Below are 22,151 nucleotides of genomic sequence, written 5' to 3' on the forward strand. Positions count from 1 at the left end.
AACTGAGATATTTCGTTCCTATATACCAGGTACTGATCTTCCATCTTTCAATTTATACTTCCAATTGTACAAACGTTGCATTTTACACGTGACCCCCCCCCGTAACCTCCGGCGGTTTGGTTCAGTTTTATTAATATTATTTATGTAGTTGTTGGTTTATTAGTTATTTGTAGTATTTCTTTCCATATTCACCATTCATAGACCGTGCCTAATTTGATTTTCGGCTGCTTACCATTTAATAGCTCACAAAGCATGTATCATGAATTAATCCTCTTTAATCCATGTTACCCCTGTCTGACACCCAAACATGGTCCCCAACATAATAAACCTTAAACTCAAGTAGTGATACAGAGACTATTTTAGAACATCCTTTAAAGTGTTCAAACAATACTGAATCGGGACAAAACAGCAAAATGGCTAAAGGGGCTTTTGGAGGGTAGTGAACAATTGCCCCTGTCCCTTAGTGCCTATTGTTACGGCGAGGATAATCAAATAAGGGGTCCCGTTTATCCTCGCTTGAACGCGCCATACAGACTTCTAAACGAGACTGAAGTTTACCACAAATTTCTGTCAATGAATAACCCAGTTTCATCATATTTTATCATAACCAAAGTGTCTTTTTGCTTGTAAATCGACGAGCGGTGTAACTGATAACTAAGTCCACAAATTCGAAACCCCAAATTGATAAGGCGAGGTGGGCGTAGCACGGTTTTGCAGGTTATAATCAGACGACACTGCATAGCAACCGCCTAGCAACGGGGAAGCGAAGGGTCACAGATCAGTGACTCAAAAAACCTCCGCACATCAATCGATACATGCGGGACTGAGTGCTCGTCGTCAGCACCGCCGTGCACGAAACTTTGCCGAAGTGAACGGCAGTGAGAAGGTCTATGCTCTCCCTAAACTGCGGAACTGCCTTATGTGCCAAGGGTATTTCGCCTCTTAACTGCTTATTTTTGCGGATTTATTGCCAAAATAATGTATCTTAGAGGAATAAGATGATCTGAGCACGGTCTATTTGTACTTTACGAGTCACGATATCCTGGATATAAAAGTTGGAGCGAACTTTGTAACCATTAACTGCCGGCAAAAACAGTGGTAAGTTATATGTTCGATGTTCTCGTCGTATTACTGAACGTTTTGGGGGACATTTTCGTATTGAATTTGAAATGAATTGCATTTATGTTTCTACGTGGGATTTTACTTGTATAAGGTCATTATTGTATATGTAATTTAGGATTGGCGGTGGCGCAGTTATAATATGGTTAAAAAGGAGGGGTTTGGGTTGAGCGGTGGCAATTCGAAAATGAAAAAATGAATATCCATTTTTATGTGTTTACAGATCAAAGCCAGGAAAAATGAACTGGAGCACCAAAAAGTACAAACAGAATAGGCCTATTATCAATCTTGATGATATTGTCAAATGCATTTCTTATATAGATGTTACGAGTAGGCCTACACAGCGTATACTTAATTTGGCATTGACATTCAGTTTGCTGTATTAACGTAAAACGAGGTTTATTGTCATACTCATTCTCAATGAGAATATGAGGATTTCTTCTCAGTCTCGTGCTTCTGTTGACGTAACTGCAGTAGGAACTGGGCAAAGCAACTTTCGACTGCATGCATCCACATTTTACGTCTCGGTAAATCAGTCAAAGTGGCTGACCATTATAGACGACAGAAATTACTCTCCGGCCTTTTGGGGTTAAACTTAAAGTGGAGGAAATGGCAGAGCTGGGATTTGAACTCGCAACCTTATAATCATGAGTCCAATGCTCTAACCACTAGACCACACGACCCTCTATAGTCACAAACATGAAACCGTCTCTAAACAAACCGATGGTATGTCATTGGAAATAATGTAAATTGCAACTTGTAATAGTTTTGGTTGGAGTGGGTCTTGCCAGTTTGCCTCTACCACTAGTTTAATCTTCAACACTAAAAATGTATCGTCAAATTATATTATGTTAAGAGCTACATGCAGTATTCGCAAAATCTTAAAAGGGGATATATAATTATCCATGACACTTTGAAACATGAAAATACCGTGATACAAAATACTTATAAATTGCAATTAAACATAGTTTGAATATTCTAAAATTACTGATGTGAAACTAAAAATGTGATGAAAAGTTGCAACGTTGTATACTGCATTGATGGATGCAAAACAGGGCATGGTTTCAGGAACTAAAGTAGAAAATGAAATTTCTTTTCTTACGGCTTTTTTAAAGGGGCACTATAAAAACAAAGTAAACTAATATTCTTACTGGAGATACAAAAAAAATTTCGATACTCTTACTTTACGCTGGAAGGAGTAGTACTATAGAAACACTATTTTCCTGATACTCTTTTCTATACATGTCAAATTTTATAAATGCTTTTTCCCCTTATGATCTTATTTAGGCCTATACATGATTACTAAGGGATGTTAAAAGTATCGTTTTAGATTAAAAAAAAATCCCATCGTATTCATTAAAAGTGACAACTATTTTGTATAAATGTGTTTGTATCTATATTTCTGTATAAAAAGAAACACCACGTTTCAATTACGCACACCACCAATTAAAATTGAATGGCAGATATACGACCATAATTAAATGACAACAATATAATTATGATAACACTCCACCATTGCGAAATTTGCGTGTCTCCTCCATAGCTAATCCCGCCTACATACATTCAATATCACTGGGGAATTAATTTTCCCGTTGAACGTGATATACAATCGAGCTCTACGCGTTTGTAAGGTGTCGCGATACCCATGCAAATGCAGTCACACTACGGAATATGACTCCGAATTCACCGATGACATTCCATTGGAAATAACGTTATAGCTTTGATCGATGTGGACCTGTTTCCCGTGGCGTGACTGAACCGCATAGAGACGCCTGATTAGAAATGAATGAATTTGTTTTCACGCCTGATTAGAAATGAAATGAATTTGTTTTCGGGATCTCTTTGTCAAAAAAGGATGCGCGGTGTATAATAATCAGCTCTGGCGTGCGTGCAGAGCTGTATAAAAGCAGTAGAATTTGTTGATATCAAAATTGACGCATCAGTTGGCAGGTATAATCATATTCATCGTGGGGAAGTGTTATATCATCGGCATATATTGGCTAGTGAATTATTATGGTAATTGGCATTGCTTTTCGATTGATGGATCTGAAATCAAAGTCAATACCAGTGCCGTATAGGCTTACAATTTGGCTGCATATGTGAGAAAATGTGATTTTTTAAATTCACTTGATTGGGTTATATTATAGTACATTGTATGTTGATGTAGTAAACATTAGATACTTCGGATTTTCGCGAAATCTTGATTGCATGTAGTTGAACTGAAGAGTTAAAATTGGTCGTACTCTAATATGATTATATTATGCATTGCAAGTTTGCCATTTTTTAAAATCATGATCAGTGTATACTGTATAATTTATCACCATCATCGGCATCATCACCATCATCATTACCATCATCATCACAATCATCACCATCACAATCACCAACATCACCGTCATATTTATCATCATCGCCATCATCGTCATCATCATCGTCATCAACATCATTACCATCATCATCACCATCGTCATCATCATTATTATCATCATCATTATCACCATCATCATCATCATCATCATCATCACCATCATCATCGTCGTCATCAACATCTTCATTACGATCACTATCAACATCATTTTCTTCACCATCGTCATCATCATCCTCATCATCATCATCATCACCATCACCATCATTATCACTATCAACGTAATTTTCATCATCATCATCACCATCATCTTCATCACCACCGCCACTGCCATCAGAAATCACCATCGTAATTTCGATTAAACATAAACCCTTAAAACAATATTGTAGAATGGACTTTTTAAAACAAATTTAATTTTAATGTTATTTCTGCACTCCCACCCTTCATCGGAATTCTGATCAATATCATGAGAATTAAAGTATTCTATTTTGTTTTGTTGACAGGCCTGGGAAACCAACACAATCCTCAAGAGAATATTCAAGGAACAGGGAGATCCTTCAAGACAACGGGGGCTTTCCCCTACACTCTACCTCTTCCTCGTAAGTAGGACGCATAAGTTACAGGGGTTAATTGTCAGGGCACTGGGAACGATTTTTTTTTTAAATTTATTTTTATTTTTCTATTGGGGCTGATATAAATTTGAAAAGCAAAAATGAAGAAAAAAAGATAAATGTATATGTTTTCTTTGACGGTGTATATGAAATCTGAATCTTGCCATATCTAACTTTTTTTGAAAACATACCAAAAATATTCGTTTCAAATTATATTACATATATATATATATATATATACATATAGAGAGAGAGAGAGAGAGAGAGATGGAGAGAGAGAGAGTTGATGAGAGTTGACCTGGTGATAATTTATGACGCCTTATTCTTTGAAATAACCGGGCATGCATGCTCTCTACGTGGAACTGTCGTAAGATTGTATTTTTCTTTAAAATGGTGTTAAAATATTGTGTTAATTCATCTCCAGTTGAGCTCATCAGTTAAGAAAATTATGCCCCCAAATAAAACGATGTTTATGAGTAGGGCGTGTAATGTAATTGCCAACATTTAAAAGGGGAAATATTATGTTTATTACTTTTGGTTTCTTTGTATAACGTATTTAGGCCGTTTGCCAGCATTTATTTTTTTCTTCTACATTTTGTAAGTTCATAGACTTCATTACTGTCAGTCTGTTTTGCTTTTTCTCGTACGTAACTCTTAACTATAATCATTGCAATCAAGGTTGTATGCTGTGTTTGTGTGTGTGTGTGGGGGGGGGGGGCAAGAATATGGTAAATTCTACAAAAACATAAACGCGAGAGTGTGCGAAGCGACCAAGCTCGAAAAAAACAGATTTGATGCATACCTTACGTGGATCGTTGTAAAAAATTTGCAATGTTTATTTTCCTTCAAAATTTCGAAACAGCTTTTGCACTCACTGCGTACGCCCATACTTACAATAATGTAATGTATGATTTATTGATCTGTGCACCAGTACATAAATTGTAATTATCATGATATCATTCTCTATTTCATTTGACAGGTTCAAGCCGCCGACCGATTCCCCTGAGATTATTCAACTAAAGGGGGAATCCCACAACACAAACCCACCTTCGAGGGTTCATGTTACAACCGAAGCTCCCTGTCTTTGGATCCGTCTTCTAATTTTTTTTCTAAAGAATCGCTGCTTTTCATCGAAGTAGTTGGTGAAAAGATTCCAGAGTTGTTGCGACCGGTGAGGTATATTATTTTCGAGAAAGACTCTGGCATGGGTTACCAATTGGTTCAGTAACTCTTCAAGAAACGAAAAATACAAGGCGCCTGGACAAGCAGTTCGTGAACGAAAAAAGGACTCTGAATGACTAACTGAATGAATGATTGCTGGAAAGCACTTCAGATCTGGTTGGACAACGTCGTTAATACTTCGCGCAAACTTTAATCCTTTCGAAACGATGTTCTATAAGAACCGAAGTGAATGAAGACCTCTTTGAAAATACTTCAGACAAGGTTATAAAAAACAGTTTGGGTTCGGATTTTCTGAGCTGCGATATAAAGTCGTCTCCACATTTTTTGCGTATTTCTACGACTCTTCCTGTATAATTGGGACGCCAATGGACAGATTAAAAGGGATTTTCAGTTGCCGGATTCATCCAATTTTTTTCCCGCGAATTTTGGAAAATTCGGATGGAAGATTATTTTTGATGGTCAAAGTCATGATTCCAGATAGTTGTTCATGTGCGATTGAGTACTTGAGACACGTCGGTGATTGATTATAAGGAATTGATACGTCATCCTTTCAATTCAACCAATCATTAATGCTCAAGGTCAAGGATTGTGATTCGGAATGAGCTTTTAACCGCCGGATCAATATTTGTAAACACCCAAGCCAGAAAATCATTGTCAAATTGGCGCCCTAACTTGACTATATCGTCCGCGGTTTCGGTTTTTTGGAAATACGAAACGCGCGATTCTTGTGAGACTGACGTTTAATCGTCCTCAATGTGAATGTTCCTGAAACGTCTCAAGCCACGGTTCACCCTTCTTGTTTTTTTTTTCATGGAAAGTGTTAAGTGTTCTCACATTTGGATAAGTGACAACAAACTTTAACCATGGATTAGCAGAACAGCTCCAGAACAAATAGCGGTTGGATTTTTCAATTTGCATATTTTACTTTGATGGAGGTTTTCCTTGGCCATTGTTGGGCCTTTTCATCTAATCAAAATTCTTCTGTTGTCGCGGTCGGTGCCTTATGCAGAAGACAAATAGAGTTGTTAAACATCAATTGAATCGCGGCCACTTGTGACAGATCGTCGTAACTATTTGATTAGGAGGCTTTGTTTGATCAGTCAACGAAACCTTGAAGGAAACGCTGGTTTCTCGATCGAAAAAAAGATAATGAGCTTTTAGTCGAAATGTTGTCAAACATTTCAACGCACTCGAAAACAGACTCCGTATCTGCTCTGATTTACAAGGTGTGGACAGAATGAGGACTTCCTTGATATGCATTCGATTTAATTGATATAAGGACTTCAGTATGACGACCAAAACAAACCAACGGCCACGTAGCGTGAGCGCTCGTATCGGCAAGGGTCTTCGAGCTAGTTGGAACACGACGATGCCGCTACGAACAGCACACGTTCATCCTACGGAATCGCGAGGATACATCGTTGATTCGAACTTCATGATCCCACGAGTACGCGATCTCGAATCTGAATTCCAACGCGAACTGGGGAAATGTCTATTCGAGAGGACTGTACAATTCGCAGAGGAAGGTGCTATGTCGGGCAGTATTCCCACTCAACCCGACTTGAATAATAACAACACTAATAACAATGCTAATATAAAATCAAGGACTTCAAATCGCTCGGTTTCTGTCGACGATTTAAGTTCGTTCACCGCCGGCGGTACTGCAAACCGGGAATCGATGCGATTTTTCGACAGTAGACGATACTTGAATGTGAAACCGACGCGATGTACGTCTGCACTTGTGCAACAAAATGAACGTTTCGATACGTATTTTGTACGGGGAAGTCTGAATAAGTATGCAGTAGCCCATGCGATGGGCCCCTTTTCGTCACCTCATCCGCCAATTGAGAAAGATGTCCACCGGATGCAGGTCGCGAATAAAGACAATCTTCGACCTTTCTCAGTCAGAGAGGCGTTCACGGACAAAGAGAAAGAGGAAGCGCCCGACGAGTATTGGAAGCAGAAAGCGATTGAGGAGAAGGAGCGGTTGGAAGCGGAGGAGAAGGCGAGGATCGAAGCGGAGGAGCAGGCAAGGATCGAAGCCATTGAGAGGGAGAAGCGGGAGCGAGAGGAGGAGAAGGCAAGGCTGATAGCCGAGGAGAAAGCGAGGAAGGAGGCAGAGGAACTCTTGGCTTTCGCGCGCGCGGAGTCGGAAGCAATCAAGGCACAACTCACCGAAGTCGAGAAGGCGCGCGACGAAGCCCTGACCAAACTCGAAACGCTGTCGACAATGTCGACATCTGGAAAAGGCAAATCGAAGGGGAAGGGGAAAGGGAAGGGTAAAGGAAAGAAAGGGAAAGGAGGTGGATCCGACGCCATGTCGGATGTAAGTGGATCTTCAAAGAAAAAGGGTAAGAAGACGATTCTGAAAAATAGCGAGACCGACGACAACTCGAGTACGACGGGCGGGAAGAAAGTTAGCTTTAAAGAGAAACTCACGAGCACGAAGACGATAAGTCCAAGAGAGCGAACAAAATCGCCCAAACGGAGCTCGTCGGGAGGGGGAAAGAAGAAGAACTTTCCGGGTAGCTCGCGGAGCAAGAGCGGCAACGCGAAGGTTAAAGGCAAGAAGAAAAAGAAGAAGAAGTCCCCCGAGCCCCCAGCCGAACCTCCTCCGGAGCCAGAGCCGGTGAAGGAGGAAGAGCCCCCACCAATCGAGGACATTACCGAGAAACTTCCAAAGAAACCTAAACCGATCGTCTTGGATGAGCCTCCCATGTTTTGCTTGGCTACCGATTACAAAACCAGAAATCAAATGGTGGAGGAGTGGCTCTATGTTCGCAGTTGCAGTGCTTGCCCGACTTCAATGCCATTGGCGTGAACAATTAGGGTTATTTTGACATGATTGAAGGGATGGTCCAGGCTGGAGATATTTATATCTCAATAAGTAGAGTAAAATTCACAAAGCAAATGCTGAAAATTTGAACCTGATTAATATTCATGACGATGTGCATATAACTGTTTTCACAAAATATGATTAATTCTAAAATTCAATAAATTCGCCATTTTTATCCGAGTTTGATGAAATTTTCTGCATTTTGCTCTGTGAATTTTACTTTATTTATTTAAATATAGATATTTTCAACCGGGGCCATCCCTTTAGTCGTTATACAACTTACTTGTGACAACGTTATTTTCACAAGGGTAGGGCTACAGATCAAGAAGAGTGCTTAAAGGGATGGTCCGGGCTGAAAATATGTATCACTGAGCAAAATGCTCAAAATTTCATCGAAATCGGATAACAAATGATAAAGTTATTGAATTTTAAAGTTCAGCAATATTTTGTGAAAACAGCCGTCATGAATATTCATTAGGTGGGCTGATGATGTCACATCTCCACTTTCCGTTTTCTTATGTTATTACATAAAATCATATTTTTTCTTTATTTCATACTTGTGTGAATAATATGTCTCCCTTATAATGAAATAAGTTGCAGTACAATATCTAATGCACTAAATCAGATGTCAATCCAATTTTTCTAGTTGGAGGAAAATTTTTGAATAAACCTAATTTTATATAATTAATACAAAAGGACAAGTGGAGATGTGACATCATCAGCCCACCTAATGAATATTCATGACGACTGTTTTCACAAAATATTGCGAAACTTTAAAATTCAATAACTTTGTTATTTGTTATCCGATTTTGATGAAATTTTCAGCATTTTGCTCAGTGAATTCTACTCTATTTATTAAACTATAAATACTTTCAGCCCGGACCATCCCTTTAAAGATAGGGGCGTCGTGTAGTGGTTACGATTCTCGTCTTTCATTCTTGGAGACGTGGGATCGATTCCCACCCATGGAGTGTTTTCCTTCAGCAAGAAATTCACCCAAGTTGTGTTACATTTACCCCTGGAGGCCGTTTCATAAGGCTGTTCGTAAGTTAAGAGTGACTTTAAGAACGACTGATGATCCTTTCTTATGCGCAAAACCCTCGCCAATGAACGTTTAGGTGTATACCATTTACCATAAGAAAGGATTACCAGTCGTTCTTAAAGTCGCTCTTAACTTACGAACAGCTTGAATGAAACGGTCCCCGGGTGAGGTGAACGAGTACTCAGTAGGAAGATATTCCTCGAATGCTTGACACCACTGCTACAGCCGGGGAAACAATATGGCAGCAAATTAGTGTAAAGCGCATTAGAGTATATTATTGTGGTAACTGCGCTATATAAATGGTCCATAATTTTAAGATATTTTATAAACAGCGCATGAATTTGAAATGATCAAGCTCTGTTTATTAATGTTCATAAGTGCTAATTTTCTGCAAGTTACCAATGAAACAAATTGTAACTTTTTACTAATCGGGTTACGAATGATATCGATAATTGCGAATGGTTATATTCACTGGACAGGATGTTATGATAAGTGAAGGTTATGACTGGTTCAAAATAACATTTATGCAAAAATACATGCACTTTTCTAAAAGTGATTATCCAGTTGCCAGATGATCAAATTTGTTATTTTTGAAAATGTTGATGTCGTGAATTGTTTTCGAAAAATGTGATTCGTTTTGATCAGAGAGTTTGAATTTGTCACATTAACTTTTTTGAAAAAAAAATTGATAAAAGAAAAGTGTGTGCTTTTATAAGATATAGTCAATTCTACTCATTTACTCGTGTGATAGATATGCATAAATCTGAAATCAATATGTACTACAATACTTTGAATTTATTGTGAAAACATAACCTGTTGATATTCCATTTCTGTGTATTTATAGAAAAAAGTGTGAATCTAATTAATTCGGGAGGAATATATCTAAACCAATATCATGCACTATAATACTGTACTTTGAATTCATTATGAAAACATTACTTGTTGTTATATAATTATACGATTATTTGCGCACATTATGGAAAAATAATAGTCAGGGGCAAAGCGCTAAACTTTCGTCCTTTCAAACAGTTTGACGCCATGACGACGGTGCTGAAGCCGCACCCTTCTAACTTCTGACGCTGTTCCTTTTTTATTGGTCACATCAGAATATTTCGTTCCATATTCCTTTAATTAAATGTCGCACTTTTTGAGCCCCATGAAACTGACACTTGATGCATATGCCCCTCCCCCTTCGATATGGTAGGCCTCTTTACACAGTAAAAACGCTGTTTAGAAGTTTTATACTACGGTGTTTACAATAATTATGACCTTAAAGTGGTTGTATAAACAGTTTAAACAACAAAGTTTAGTGTTGAACATTATATGAGATCTCAAAAAAATAAACATGCGTGGTTGTCTAAAATGTTTAACAACGACTGTAATGTTCAATTAGTAAACACTGTTTACAATTTTAAACAACGTTGTTTACTAAACAACGTTGTTTAAAATTTCCAACCCTGTTTTTACTGTGTAATTCCAGACAAACGTAGGCTATATCTCCCAAGGCAGGAACTTTGTCAACATCAACAATGAATATTTCAGAAATTTAATCAAATATCCTGGAATTATTTCAATGTGACACAATTGTTCTTTCTTTTTTATTAAAGCGGATAATTTCATTTATAGATATGTCTTTACTAAATGATTGTTGCAACGAAATATCTCTTTATTTTTTCTAACTTACTATCGGGAGCGATCAAAATTATAAATAAATAAATGAATAAGAATAGACCGATATATACAAGCATACATCTACTTGATAGATGAACTGTTTCAATATTCTCACCCTTCGCAAACTTTCGCATGTCCATGTAAACCGGACTATACATGAACAATCGCCATTATACAACAGGAGAAAATGATATATATGTTTTTTTTATTTTTTATTTCTGTGTGATTTTGCAAAGCGAAACTGGTCGATCATAGATTGCAGCCAATTTAGAACATTCCTATTCATGATTGTGTTTTTATTATTATTATTATTTTGCCGTTGAATCTTGAATTGGTTGGTAAACATGGGTACGTAGTTCAATACTTTTTGTTGACGTTCGTTTGACACAGTCCCACCAACGAAACCGAATTCAAACCGACCGATGTATGCCATTGGTAGTAACGTGATACATTTGATCGTTCTGGAGTCAGTTTCGTTAGGTGTGACTGTCTGTTGTATAACCGATATTATCATTGTTGAGTATAATTCGCGAATGTTATTTTGTGTGATGTCAAAACGGGATTATGCAATAAACTTAATTACTGTAATGATTTTTTTTTACCGAGTGTGAATTATGTGTACTGTTTCGTAAAGGAAAACATGCGAGTCAGCTCTTATACACTCTAAAAAAGATTTGCCCAATATTGGGTAAAATGGGAACATGCATGTTGGTCGGGTAAAATATACCAAATATTTTGTAAATTCTACGCAAAGTTGCGTTGAAATTTACCCTTAAAACATGCATTTTGCACAATATGGGGTAAACAAATACCCAGCAAACATGGATGTTACCTTTTTACCCAATATTGGGTAATTTTTTTACTCAGTGTTTTTATAGTGTATTGAGAATAGGGATTACAATCAGTGACGGATCCAGGTGGAGGCACATCGGGCCCACGCCCCCTTGAGATGTATACAAATACTTTTTTTAGGAAATATGTTGCGCTTACGCAAGTGAGGACCTTTTTTTAGTTGATTTTTATTTTTTGCTTGTAATTTTTTTTTTTACATACACCACCATTATTTGGAAGTGAAGACTTTTTTTTTTTTTTTTTGGGGGGGGCTTATTTTTTCTGTACACAAATGCCCCCTTTTTTCAGTAAATCCTGGATCCGCCCCTGATTACCATATATACACTATAAAAAAAAAAGCTTTATCCAATATTGGGTAAAAAGGGACGTTGAAATAGCCCAACATGAGGTAAAAAAAAACCCAGCAAACATGCATTGTCCCTTTCTACCCAATATTGGGTAAAATTTTACTCCGTGTTTTAGGGTGTAGAAATGGTAACCAGGCCAGCAGAAAATAGCGAGAAAGTGGCTTAAAATGATTAAAAAGGCGGTAGGGGAAATGAATTAGAGAGAGGTATCAAAATTAAGGGGAAATAAAGTTATTAGAGAGAGGTATCAATATTAACGGCAAAACAAAATTTTATAGACTGTGATCATTTTGAAGTATGGGAGGCTGAATGGATGTGATTTTAGTCATAAAAAATACGAAAGTTACCTTCATTTAAAATGAAGATGACTTTCGTCAAAAAGAAAAGAAAAAAGACAAGCCCCCGTCCCCAAGGGGCACGGGCGGAAATCTCAGGGGGGGGGGGTAGGGGGACGCATCCCCTACCCAAAATAGTAGGGGGATACAACATCAAATGTCCCCCTACTATTTGTGGTCTTATATGATGGAAAGAAATACATCATTCAAAATCGAAATAAAACATGCATTTTGGAGGAGATGACCTTACTTTTTGGGTGATAACCTTTTTTTTCTGCTTGCTTGTCAAATTTATTTTGGTCGAAATGACCCGACAATTGGGGTGATAGCTTTTTTTTTTTGGCTTGTCAAATTTTCCAGCCCCTGGTCCCTCTACATTTGGGGAGAGATTTCCGCCCTTGCCAAGGGGGGGGGGGGGGGGGGGGTTCGCTGTCTGATAAAGGAGATTTCCAAGGGCCATGATAGGAGGTGAGTATTGAAAGGATATGTATGATCGGAAAAGAGAGACTTAGAGAGAGAAAGCGTTTACAGGCATGACGGTGTTCAAAGTGAGGGGGGGGGGGGCTGATCATGCAATAAATCACAACCAGGGGCCCGTAACACAAAACTTAGCAATGATCGTAGAACATTTTTTACGATTGATTCCATAGACTACAATGTACAATCAATCGTAGAAATCAAGCGTACGATCATCGCTAACCTTTGTGTTACGGGACCCAGGGCTCCGTAACACAAAGGTTTGCGATGAATAGCAAATATGAAAGAACACTTCTAATTGGTTCCTGGTCAGTATTTTGCGATAAATGCGCGTGTAACATTGATCTTGATTGGTCAATTCATTTAGCGATTGATCGCTAATCTTTGTGTTACGGAGCCCAGATGGTAATTATTACGTTTTTGTACACGGTTTGGGGAAAAAAATTGTGTGTTGGGGGGGGGGGGGGGGGAGGAGCGCACCCAGTCCCACAGTCCCACTGTTCCATGGCCCCCGTACCCTACCTATCATACGCCTTGCTCATTTTTTTTTTCTGTATGACCCCCTCCGAATCTCTCAGCTACCGTTTTTCCCTCCTTTACTCTGTTCATTTCATCTTCCCCGCTGGACATTCCCATCCCATTCCTTCTTTCTCTCCCTCCCCCTTCTCTCTCTAAATCACGCTGTCATTTTTCGTCAATGACTTGGCAAAAAGTATCCCCTCCATCCCCTCTCTTTATTACCGCTTTTCTCATATTTTTTTCCTTCCTTCCAAACTCCCCCTATTTCATTTTTTTCTCTAACTTTTTCTTTCTTCATTTCATCTTCCGTCTCACTCGACATCCTCCTCCCTTCTCTCTCTTCACTCTGTCATTCTCATTGATAGTTTGGCAAAGAATATCCTCCCCCTATCTCTCTTACCCCCTTTTCTCAATTGCTGTAATTTATTCCTTCCAAACGCTCCTCTTTCAATTTTCCCTCTTCTTCCTCCCCAACAAGTCAGACATTCCCATCCCTTCTCTCTCCCCACCCCCTCTCAATCACACTGTCATTTTTTTTTTTACCATTGACTGTCTTGGCAGAGTATCCCATCCTCTCTCCCTTGACCGTTTCTCATAATTTGTCTTTATTTCTTCCTTCAAAACGTCCCCTCTTTCGTTTGTTGTTCCCCCTTTACTTTCCTCATTTCATCCTCCTCTCCGCTAGACATTTTACCCCCCTCCCTTAATTATCTCTCTCAATCACGCGGTCATTGTGATCAATGACTTGGCGGAGTGGTATCATATACATCCCCTTCACTCTCTTACCCCCTTTCTAATTTTTCCTATATTTTTCCCTCTTCCAAACGCCCCCTAGCTCTTTTATGAATTCTACCCTTTATTTTCTTCATTTCAACTTCCTCCCCGCTTAAGATTCCCATCCCTTTTCTCTCTAAATCACGCTGTCATTTCGATCAATGTCTTGGCAAAAGGTATCCCATCCCCTCACCCTCTTTCTAATATGCTTTTTCTAATTATTTCCCCGTCCAATCATTCCCTCTTTAGTCTTTTTATTTCCATTTCACCCCCCCCCCCACTAGACATCTCCCTACTTCTCTCTCTCTAAATCACGCTGTCATTTTTTTTTCATTTATGTCTTGCCAAAAAGGATCCCGCCCCTCTCTTGTATAATTTTTCCTTTCATACGCTCCCCTTTGGTCCCCCGTCCTTTACTACTTCCTTCATAATCACCCCCGCTAGACATTTCCCTCGCTTCTCCCCCCTCTCTAATCACGCTGTCATTGTGATCAATGTCTTGACAAAGAGTACCTTCCGCTCTCTCCTGTATTTTTCCCTTCCAAAGTCCCCCCTTTCGTTGTCCCATGGCCCTGGGAAGCGGGGGTGTGCTGCGTGTATATTTTCCATAGGCAGCACCCCCAGGTTTTCTAGGTGTGTAAAAAATGAAGAAAAAAAAACAAAAAAAAAAAAAAACAATGATCTTCATGTTCTTTGTGAATCCTATCTTTTTGCTTTTCAAATATATCGGGAGCAATTGACCTCCATTTTGTAGTGAAAACCCTTTTCCCCCTTTCTTTTCAAATTCACATCAGCACTCTCCAGTGAAAAAAAATCGTTCCCAGGGCCCTGCGTTGTCCTATCCTTTTCTCCCCACTCAGCAGGGCAGTGTTTCTCAAGTATCTTGTCATGCTGATTGATTTGTTCTGAGCCAATCAGATGCAAGTATTTCAGTAGCTTATAACATTCTACTACAATTCAGTCCCTGCAAGTGATATTCCCCTCCTCGTGATCACACTATCATTTTCTGCTCTAGCTTGTGCTCTTTAACATTTCCCTCTGTTCTGGGCCAGTCAGAAGCAATTATTTCAGTAGCTTATAACATCAGTCAGAAAATTTGTCTCATGAAACAATCCTCAGGGGCCGGTGTCATAAAACTTGTTATAATACCAAATTTGCAATCATGGTTTAAAGCAACTGAAATCCTTCAATCTGATTGGTTGATAGTACATTTGTTACAGAAATTGTTGATTTGTTATCATAACAAGTCTTTATGAAACAGTTCCTGATCACTTATCACACAGCCATGACCAACCAAATAATATCAAGAACAGCATTACTTTGGTTTCATTTGTTGTATAAGTGAACATAAATGATTTTTCTTTTTATTCATCACCGTTGCTGGATCTTCCCAGTTTTTTTTTATTCATCAACGATCCAATTTTATGAATGTCCCATACAGATTTAAACACAAAAAAAATTCAAAAATCCTTTTTCTATTCTTCTTGTTCTGCACCAAAGCCCGTCTTCTGAGCGATACTAATCAAGTATGGTATTAAGTAATACATTCTGATTATTTTTTTTTCCACACACGTACACCGGATCATACCATTCGTACAACTCCACACAGTGAAAATTGGATAGATGATCGGTCTCAATGTCATATTCATTCACACATCCAAGAATCGAAGGCTTTATTTTATGCCTCTCGTAATATCATTCTGTAAATTGCTCCACATTTCCAAGTACTCATCAACTTTTATAAAGAAAACGCATACCATCCCCCAGAAGACGTATCACTTGGTGCAGCCAGTACAAATATACATTTACATACAATCCATGGAAAAGAAAAATTACAAATCATTCATTTTTTTCCCCTCTCAATCATAACTGGTCAATCATACAAGTTAATTACACAATTTAATACAACTGAATCAATAGTTTTTGAACCATTTCCTATCCTGTTGAAAGCAGAAATTCATAGACACACATCAAAGGTCTTGCAGAATTACATTTTTCGGTTGCATACTGATACACTATAGAATTTTTCTCGACACTTCTCAAAGTTTACATATCTCATTTTGCACTCACATACTATGATATACAGCTCTCACTCATTTCATAATTCTCATAAAAAAATGTTAACCAAAATTCTGTTTATAAGTACATTATAGAAGTAATTTTACCTTCAATAAAATTTGAAATGGCTCAAAGTAGGATGCAGAGTGCGCTATGTACAGGCGTGCCGATACATGGACACTAGATATATAAATCTATGTACAATTTTTTTTCTTCATTAATATGAATAATCAAACTGTTTTAGGCTTCTCCAAGCATTCATCAGACATTAAATACAAAAATAATTTAGCTGACTTGATCATTTTCCGAACTGCTTTTCTTTAAACTTTTGCAACTATTACGCCTATCTATTATATTTTTCATATCCAAAAAAGAACAAAAGATAGTGAACATAAGTTTTTCATAAAATAATAAAAAAACTTTTCTTTTGGCATAATCTGCTCCCCAGACAAATCACGACCACAGTTGAACATTATTAGAACATAACCAATACATAAAATATAGAACAATATAGACATTTAGGGAAAAAGTCACTTTAACTGCATAACAGTGGAACCGAAGAAAGATGAAAATAAAATGAAAATTCAAATATATTAAACGTGTGACCTCTCCACACTTAAATGTCAAAGTTTAGGCCTGGTCTAAGCCAGTCTTTGCACACACTGGTAGTAGATTTAACGCTTTACTCTATGATCATCACATACATGTTAACGCAACATAACACAACGTACAACATAACAGGGGGAACACTGCTACAGGCATTCGGCATGTTTCCACTTTCAGAGATTAATGTTTCTGTGTCGCAGAAATGCTTTACTAACTTCGTACACTAATTCTTGACATTCCTTGAATAGTTTGTACAATACAAAAAGAAACTAACTAATGCTACCAAACCAATCCGACCGATGGTATGTAATTGGAAATAACATAATAGCTTTGACCGGTCTGGAGTCGCTTTCACTGTAGCATGAATAAACATGTATGACAAATATATCCTAGACCTCTATGATTTATCCAAAACTTTGATACTCTGAAAATAAAAAAAGACTTGTGACCATGTGGCATGGAAAATCTTCAAGAAAATACATGTACTAGTAGTCTATCTATTGTATCAGAAATTAAATAAAAAATCTGCACTTTTGCTTGAAACATTTTAGAACAGAAAAATAAACTTAACCAGTGACCAAAAATACGGCTGGAAAGGGGAAGGGGCGGGGGAGAATCAAGTTGAATACCCTGATGGGGAAAAATATAGAATATTAAAGGTATTGTTTAACTTTGTGAGCAGCCGATTTAAAAAATTCTCAAACCAAGATGAAACATGTGTACAAGTGCATGTATTAGAACTAATAAACCCTGAAAACAACCATTATTGAGAATGGAAAGCTAAAACTACAAGGCAAACCCCGATTTTGTAAATAAGTGTATGGGATGAAATTAAGATGGTGTTTTCGGTCACTTTATATTTCAATTTTTTGAGCACTAAATAATTATTTTCGAATGCAATTTTTTCTGGGCTTCATTTTTGTAACATATCACAGACACAGGTAACAAGTGTGACCTTCTGGCTCAGATTTTTTAAAAGTCAAACCAATGTTAACCAATCACTTTAAGATCCTTGATTTGGCATAATGTAGGTTTCAAATCATACATGAAGCTAGTAATTTAGGAAAGCTCACACAAACTTTTAAAATTGCAAAGCACAATCATGAAACGCTCACCAGGTAATGCCGTGTTTACACAGGTTTGAAAATCGATATGAGTTTCCTTTGAAGACATATAGCACGCAAGGGCTGGCACTGCTTCAAGGGTGCATCTGCAATGCAGAAATTTGTTCAGTTTGAAGTTTGAAACATGTAGCCTTCAGGATAGAAAGGCAATTAAAAAAAGGTCGTTTTTGAATCCGGTTGGGTAAAGGGGAATGTTAAGGGTTAGGCAGTTTAGGTGGGCAACCAAACCAATTGCCATCATTGCCTTGGGTAATAGTGCTAGCCCTGAAGAATATATGAATTGACGTAATGCCCATGAAGAGGAGGAAGAAAATAGCACTTGGATGACCAGAATTTTTAAAAATAATATTGATTTCGCGATGCATTGTGATGAAGGCCATCAAAAATATAAAGGTTATGGAATGACAACAATTTCTCAACATATTTATGATTGAATACCGCTATTTACAAAATATTCGGTTAATATATATGGTTCAATACTCAGAAGAGGTCTCTGTGATTTGCAGATATATCATTACCAAGGGCATCCGAATCAGAATCTTGCGTGCCCGCAAAGGTGCACACAATGATAATGCATGTACGCTAGACAGATTTTTCAAGGTATAACTTCACTGACCTTCTGGGTGGAGAGTGGCAAAATATGGAATGATACCAAGCCCCCCAAAAATGGCATGCTATGTATAGTGTACACATCCCGCTCCCTGGGGAGTATTTGAGCGAGTCACCCAACTCCACCTTGAGCACAATGCATGCAAACCTTTTCCAAATCATCTTTGAAACCACTGCACGCTGTGGGATAATATGCCAAGTGTCATCTCCCACTTCCTGGGGAGTATATTCGAGCTGGTAACCCAACTCGACCTTGAGCATATGTATACAAATCTTTTGCAATCATCTGTGCAACCACTTCATGCTACGGGATACTCAGCCTAGTGTCATATCCCACTTCCTGGGGAGTATATTTGAGCTGGTAACCCAACTCCACCTTGAGCATTAAGCATGCAAATCTTTCGAAATCATCTTTGAAACCACTTCAGGCTGTGGGATAATATGCCAAGTGTACATATCCCACTCCCTGGGGAGTATATTCGAGCTGGTAACCCAACTCCACCATGAGCATATGCATACAAATCTTCTGCAATCATCTGTACAACCACTTCATGCTACGGGATACTCAGCCTAGTGTCATATCCCACTTCCCGGGGAGTATTTGAGCTGGTAACCCAACTCCAACTTGAGCATTATGCATGCAAATCTTTCGAAATCATCTTTGAAACCACTTCAGGCTGTGGGATAATATGCCTAGTGTACACATTCCACTTCCTGGGGAGTATTTGAGCTGGTAACCCAACTCCACCTTGAGCACATGCATACAAATCTTTTGCAATCATCTGTGCAACTGCTTCATGCTACGGGATACTCAGCCTAGTGTCATATCCCACTCCCTGGGGAGTATATTCGAGCTGGTAACCAACTCCACCTTGAGCACATGCATACAAATCTTTTGCAATCATCTGTGCAACTACTTCATGCTACGGGATACTCAGCCTAGTGTCATATCCCACTTCCCGGGGAGTATTCGAGCTGGTAACCCAACTCCAACTTGAGCACAATGCATGCAAATCTTTTGAAATCTTTGAAACCACTTCAGGCTGTGGGATAATATGCCTAGTGTACATATCCCACTCCCTGGGGAGTATTCGCGGTAACAACCTAACACCACCTTGCGCAGGTGCGTGTAAATCTTTCTAAATCATCTGGGACCCATTTCTCGCTGCTAGATGGAGAACAGCAATACAGAATGAAATGGCTTGCCTGAGGGATCACACATATTATTCATGAAACCAAAACGATTAGACACATGTCACAAGGTAAAAGAACATAGTGATCATGGATATGCGACTAAAGCAGGACAAAAGCAGGAGTTTAAAAAAGGATTCCCGTTCTTTTTCCCAGCGACATAACAGTGGCCTGCATAATGCACTATCTTTACAGAGTTTTGTCCCAAACAAGGTATCGAACCTCGCCCCCTCCAACAAATTAACAATAAAATATAAAATCCGAATAATACCAATAAAAATACTAATAAAATAATACTAATAAAAAATTTCTCTACACAGTACTAACAAACATCCTGTACAACTATTTGGCAAATTCTTATACTATTCATACCGAGTCCATCCGAGCGCTATCAAGAAATTTACATTCACGCCTTGAAATTACATAATATTTACAACTCGTTATTGGACATTCTTGATTCTTGACCCACTCCAATGCCAACATCAACCCGATCATTTCTCACAATGCTTGAGGACATCATCATGGTTTTTCACATTTTTCCCTTCGCCTTTTGCTACTGTGAGCTGGCGTTGTAGCCGAAGTGCACATGAATTTACTCAATGAATTCGTAGATGATCTACTGATGCGAGACTCATTTTGTGTATCAGCACATGACAAGAGACATAGGATTATTACATATTCATAGAAAAATTATGATTGTGGCTTAGTTGTACAGATTAAGTCATTGCTTTATGACATTCCTCTATTTAAGGAAGCAGGAGCAACTACATGTCAAAGATGTGCTCATAATTTTTTTTGTCCATTCTTATTGAAGTATGAGCAAGCAAAATTTGTCGATAAAAACTGTGATTTCATGTTTCTTTGAATACAATTCCAATTGGTAAACTAAACAAAAGGAACCTGCCATAATGACCACTTATCTCGTTTCAGTTGAGTGGTCTAATACACATCCTACAAAGATTGGGACAATTTTTAATCCATTCGGTTTTATCTGAATAACTCCTAAATTGTAATTCAGAGAGAAGTACAAAGCATATCACAAGGCATATCATCAACTGGTACACTTAAGACATGATGGATAACAACTTGAGAAAGGTAAAAGGCCCAAAACAATTTTTTAAATGTGAGCAGCCCAACCAGATGAATCAGGGGGGGGGGGGGGTGTCAAGTGTGATTTTGGTTCAGAATGTGAGGATTAACATTAATAATAATAGCTAGATTTATTAAACGATTTTTGCCTGAGGGGGGAGGTGAAAATGAAGTTTACCTTGAATTTAGCTTTTTTTTTAATTGGAGTAAGCAGTCACGGACCTGGCCATGAAGTCTACCTAATGATACCACAGGCTATTCTTCTTGTCCTAAAGCGATCTTTTGCACGTTCATATCAAAGATACTTTTGAATTTCTTCAAAGTATAAAGACATTTTGTATAATCCAGAGCACTTAGATGTCAGTATTAAGTGACTGGGTGGTTTGGTTTTTTTAAGCCGATTATGGTATCACTTTCAGTGTAGAGTTATCAACAATATGATTGGTGAACACATATTCCCATTACAGCCCAGTTTACAATGTGCAAACAACACCCTACTTGGGTGTTGATTTATTGACGCGATTGGTTAACAGTTTAATTAAAAAGGCAGCCTGATTTACACTCTGGATACTAACACCAGCACCAACATCGACACCTTCTTTGGGTGTTGAGTTATCAACAGTGTGCCTCGGTAAATCCTCACTCCATAGACAACCCGATGAATGCTCAGAACACCGACACCAGCACCCTACCGGAAAATAACCTATTGAATAGAGTGACAAGGATATGCATTGAAAACACGCTCTACATGAATGCAACCCGAACACCAGGAATGCAACCCAAACACCTCCGATACTGTCCTTTAAAGATTTCAAACGATTGCTTTGACGCGACGATACGGATGATTGCCAGCAGAGTGCGTTGACCTTCAGCAGCTATACGATTAGTCAGACACGAAGGCAGACACGAGGGTAGAAAACAAACAAAGGGTCGGGAGGGAAAGGGGAGCGACTTAGCGAGCGTTTCTCATCTCTTGGCCGTCCGACGAACAGCCTTCTTGATCTTCCTGGTCGATGTAGGATTCCCTGGTGTTGCGGAAGCATTGAACGGGTTGTCGCTCGATCCAGTAGTTGCGCTGTGAAGGGGGGAAAAGAGAAAAGGACAAATTTAATTGAGTATGGTTGACTGGTCTTATCGACTAGGTTTATCAGAGGTAACGCGACTTTTGCTTCTGCGACAACTGCTCCACTAATTTCTCTCCCGAGTTATAAGGCGACCGTGAGAGTGGTGACATGGATTTTGGTTCAGAATGTGAGGATTAAAATCAATAATAATAGCTGGATTTATTAAACGCTTTTTGCCTGAGGATACAAAGCGCTTGCTATTATTACCCTGGCTTTAGCT

The 22,151-nt window shown here is 38.5% G+C and overlaps 2 protein-coding genes across 2 annotated transcripts in view; one reads left to right on the top strand and one right to left on the bottom strand.

The window, feature by feature from the left end:
* Window positions 1-490: 490 nt before the first annotated feature.
* LOC129280725 (muscle M-line assembly protein unc-89-like) lies at window positions 491-11,414 on the top strand. The gene is made up of 4 exons (XM_064111900.1): window positions 491-1,098; window positions 3,988-4,083; window positions 5,075-8,458; window positions 9,014-11,414. The coding sequence occupies exon 3, from the start codon at window positions 6,566-6,568 to the stop codon at window positions 8,096-8,098; it is 1,533 nt and encodes a 510-aa protein (XP_063967970.1). The 5' UTR covers window positions 491-1,098; window positions 3,988-4,083; window positions 5,075-6,565; the 3' UTR covers window positions 8,099-8,458; window positions 9,014-11,414.
* Window positions 11,415-15,449: 4,035 nt separating this feature from the next.
* Window positions 15,450-22,151, bottom strand: part of LOC129280910 (nuclear pore complex protein Nup153-like) — a 40,512-nt gene continuing 33,810 nt past the window's right edge. Inside the window, exon 20 of the mRNA XM_064111881.1 lies at window positions 15,450-21,882. Within this exon, the coding sequence (XP_063967951.1) occupies window positions 21,774-21,882 (109 nt within the window). The 3' untranslated portion in view covers window positions 15,450-21,773. The remainder of the gene's footprint in view (window positions 21,883-22,151) is intronic.

Source organism: Lytechinus pictus, chromosome 17, assembly GCF_037042905.1.
Source record: "Lytechinus pictus isolate F3 Inbred chromosome 17, Lp3.0, whole genome shotgun sequence".
Classification (NCBI taxonomy): Eukaryota; Metazoa; Echinodermata; class Echinoidea; order Temnopleuroida; family Toxopneustidae; genus Lytechinus; species Lytechinus pictus.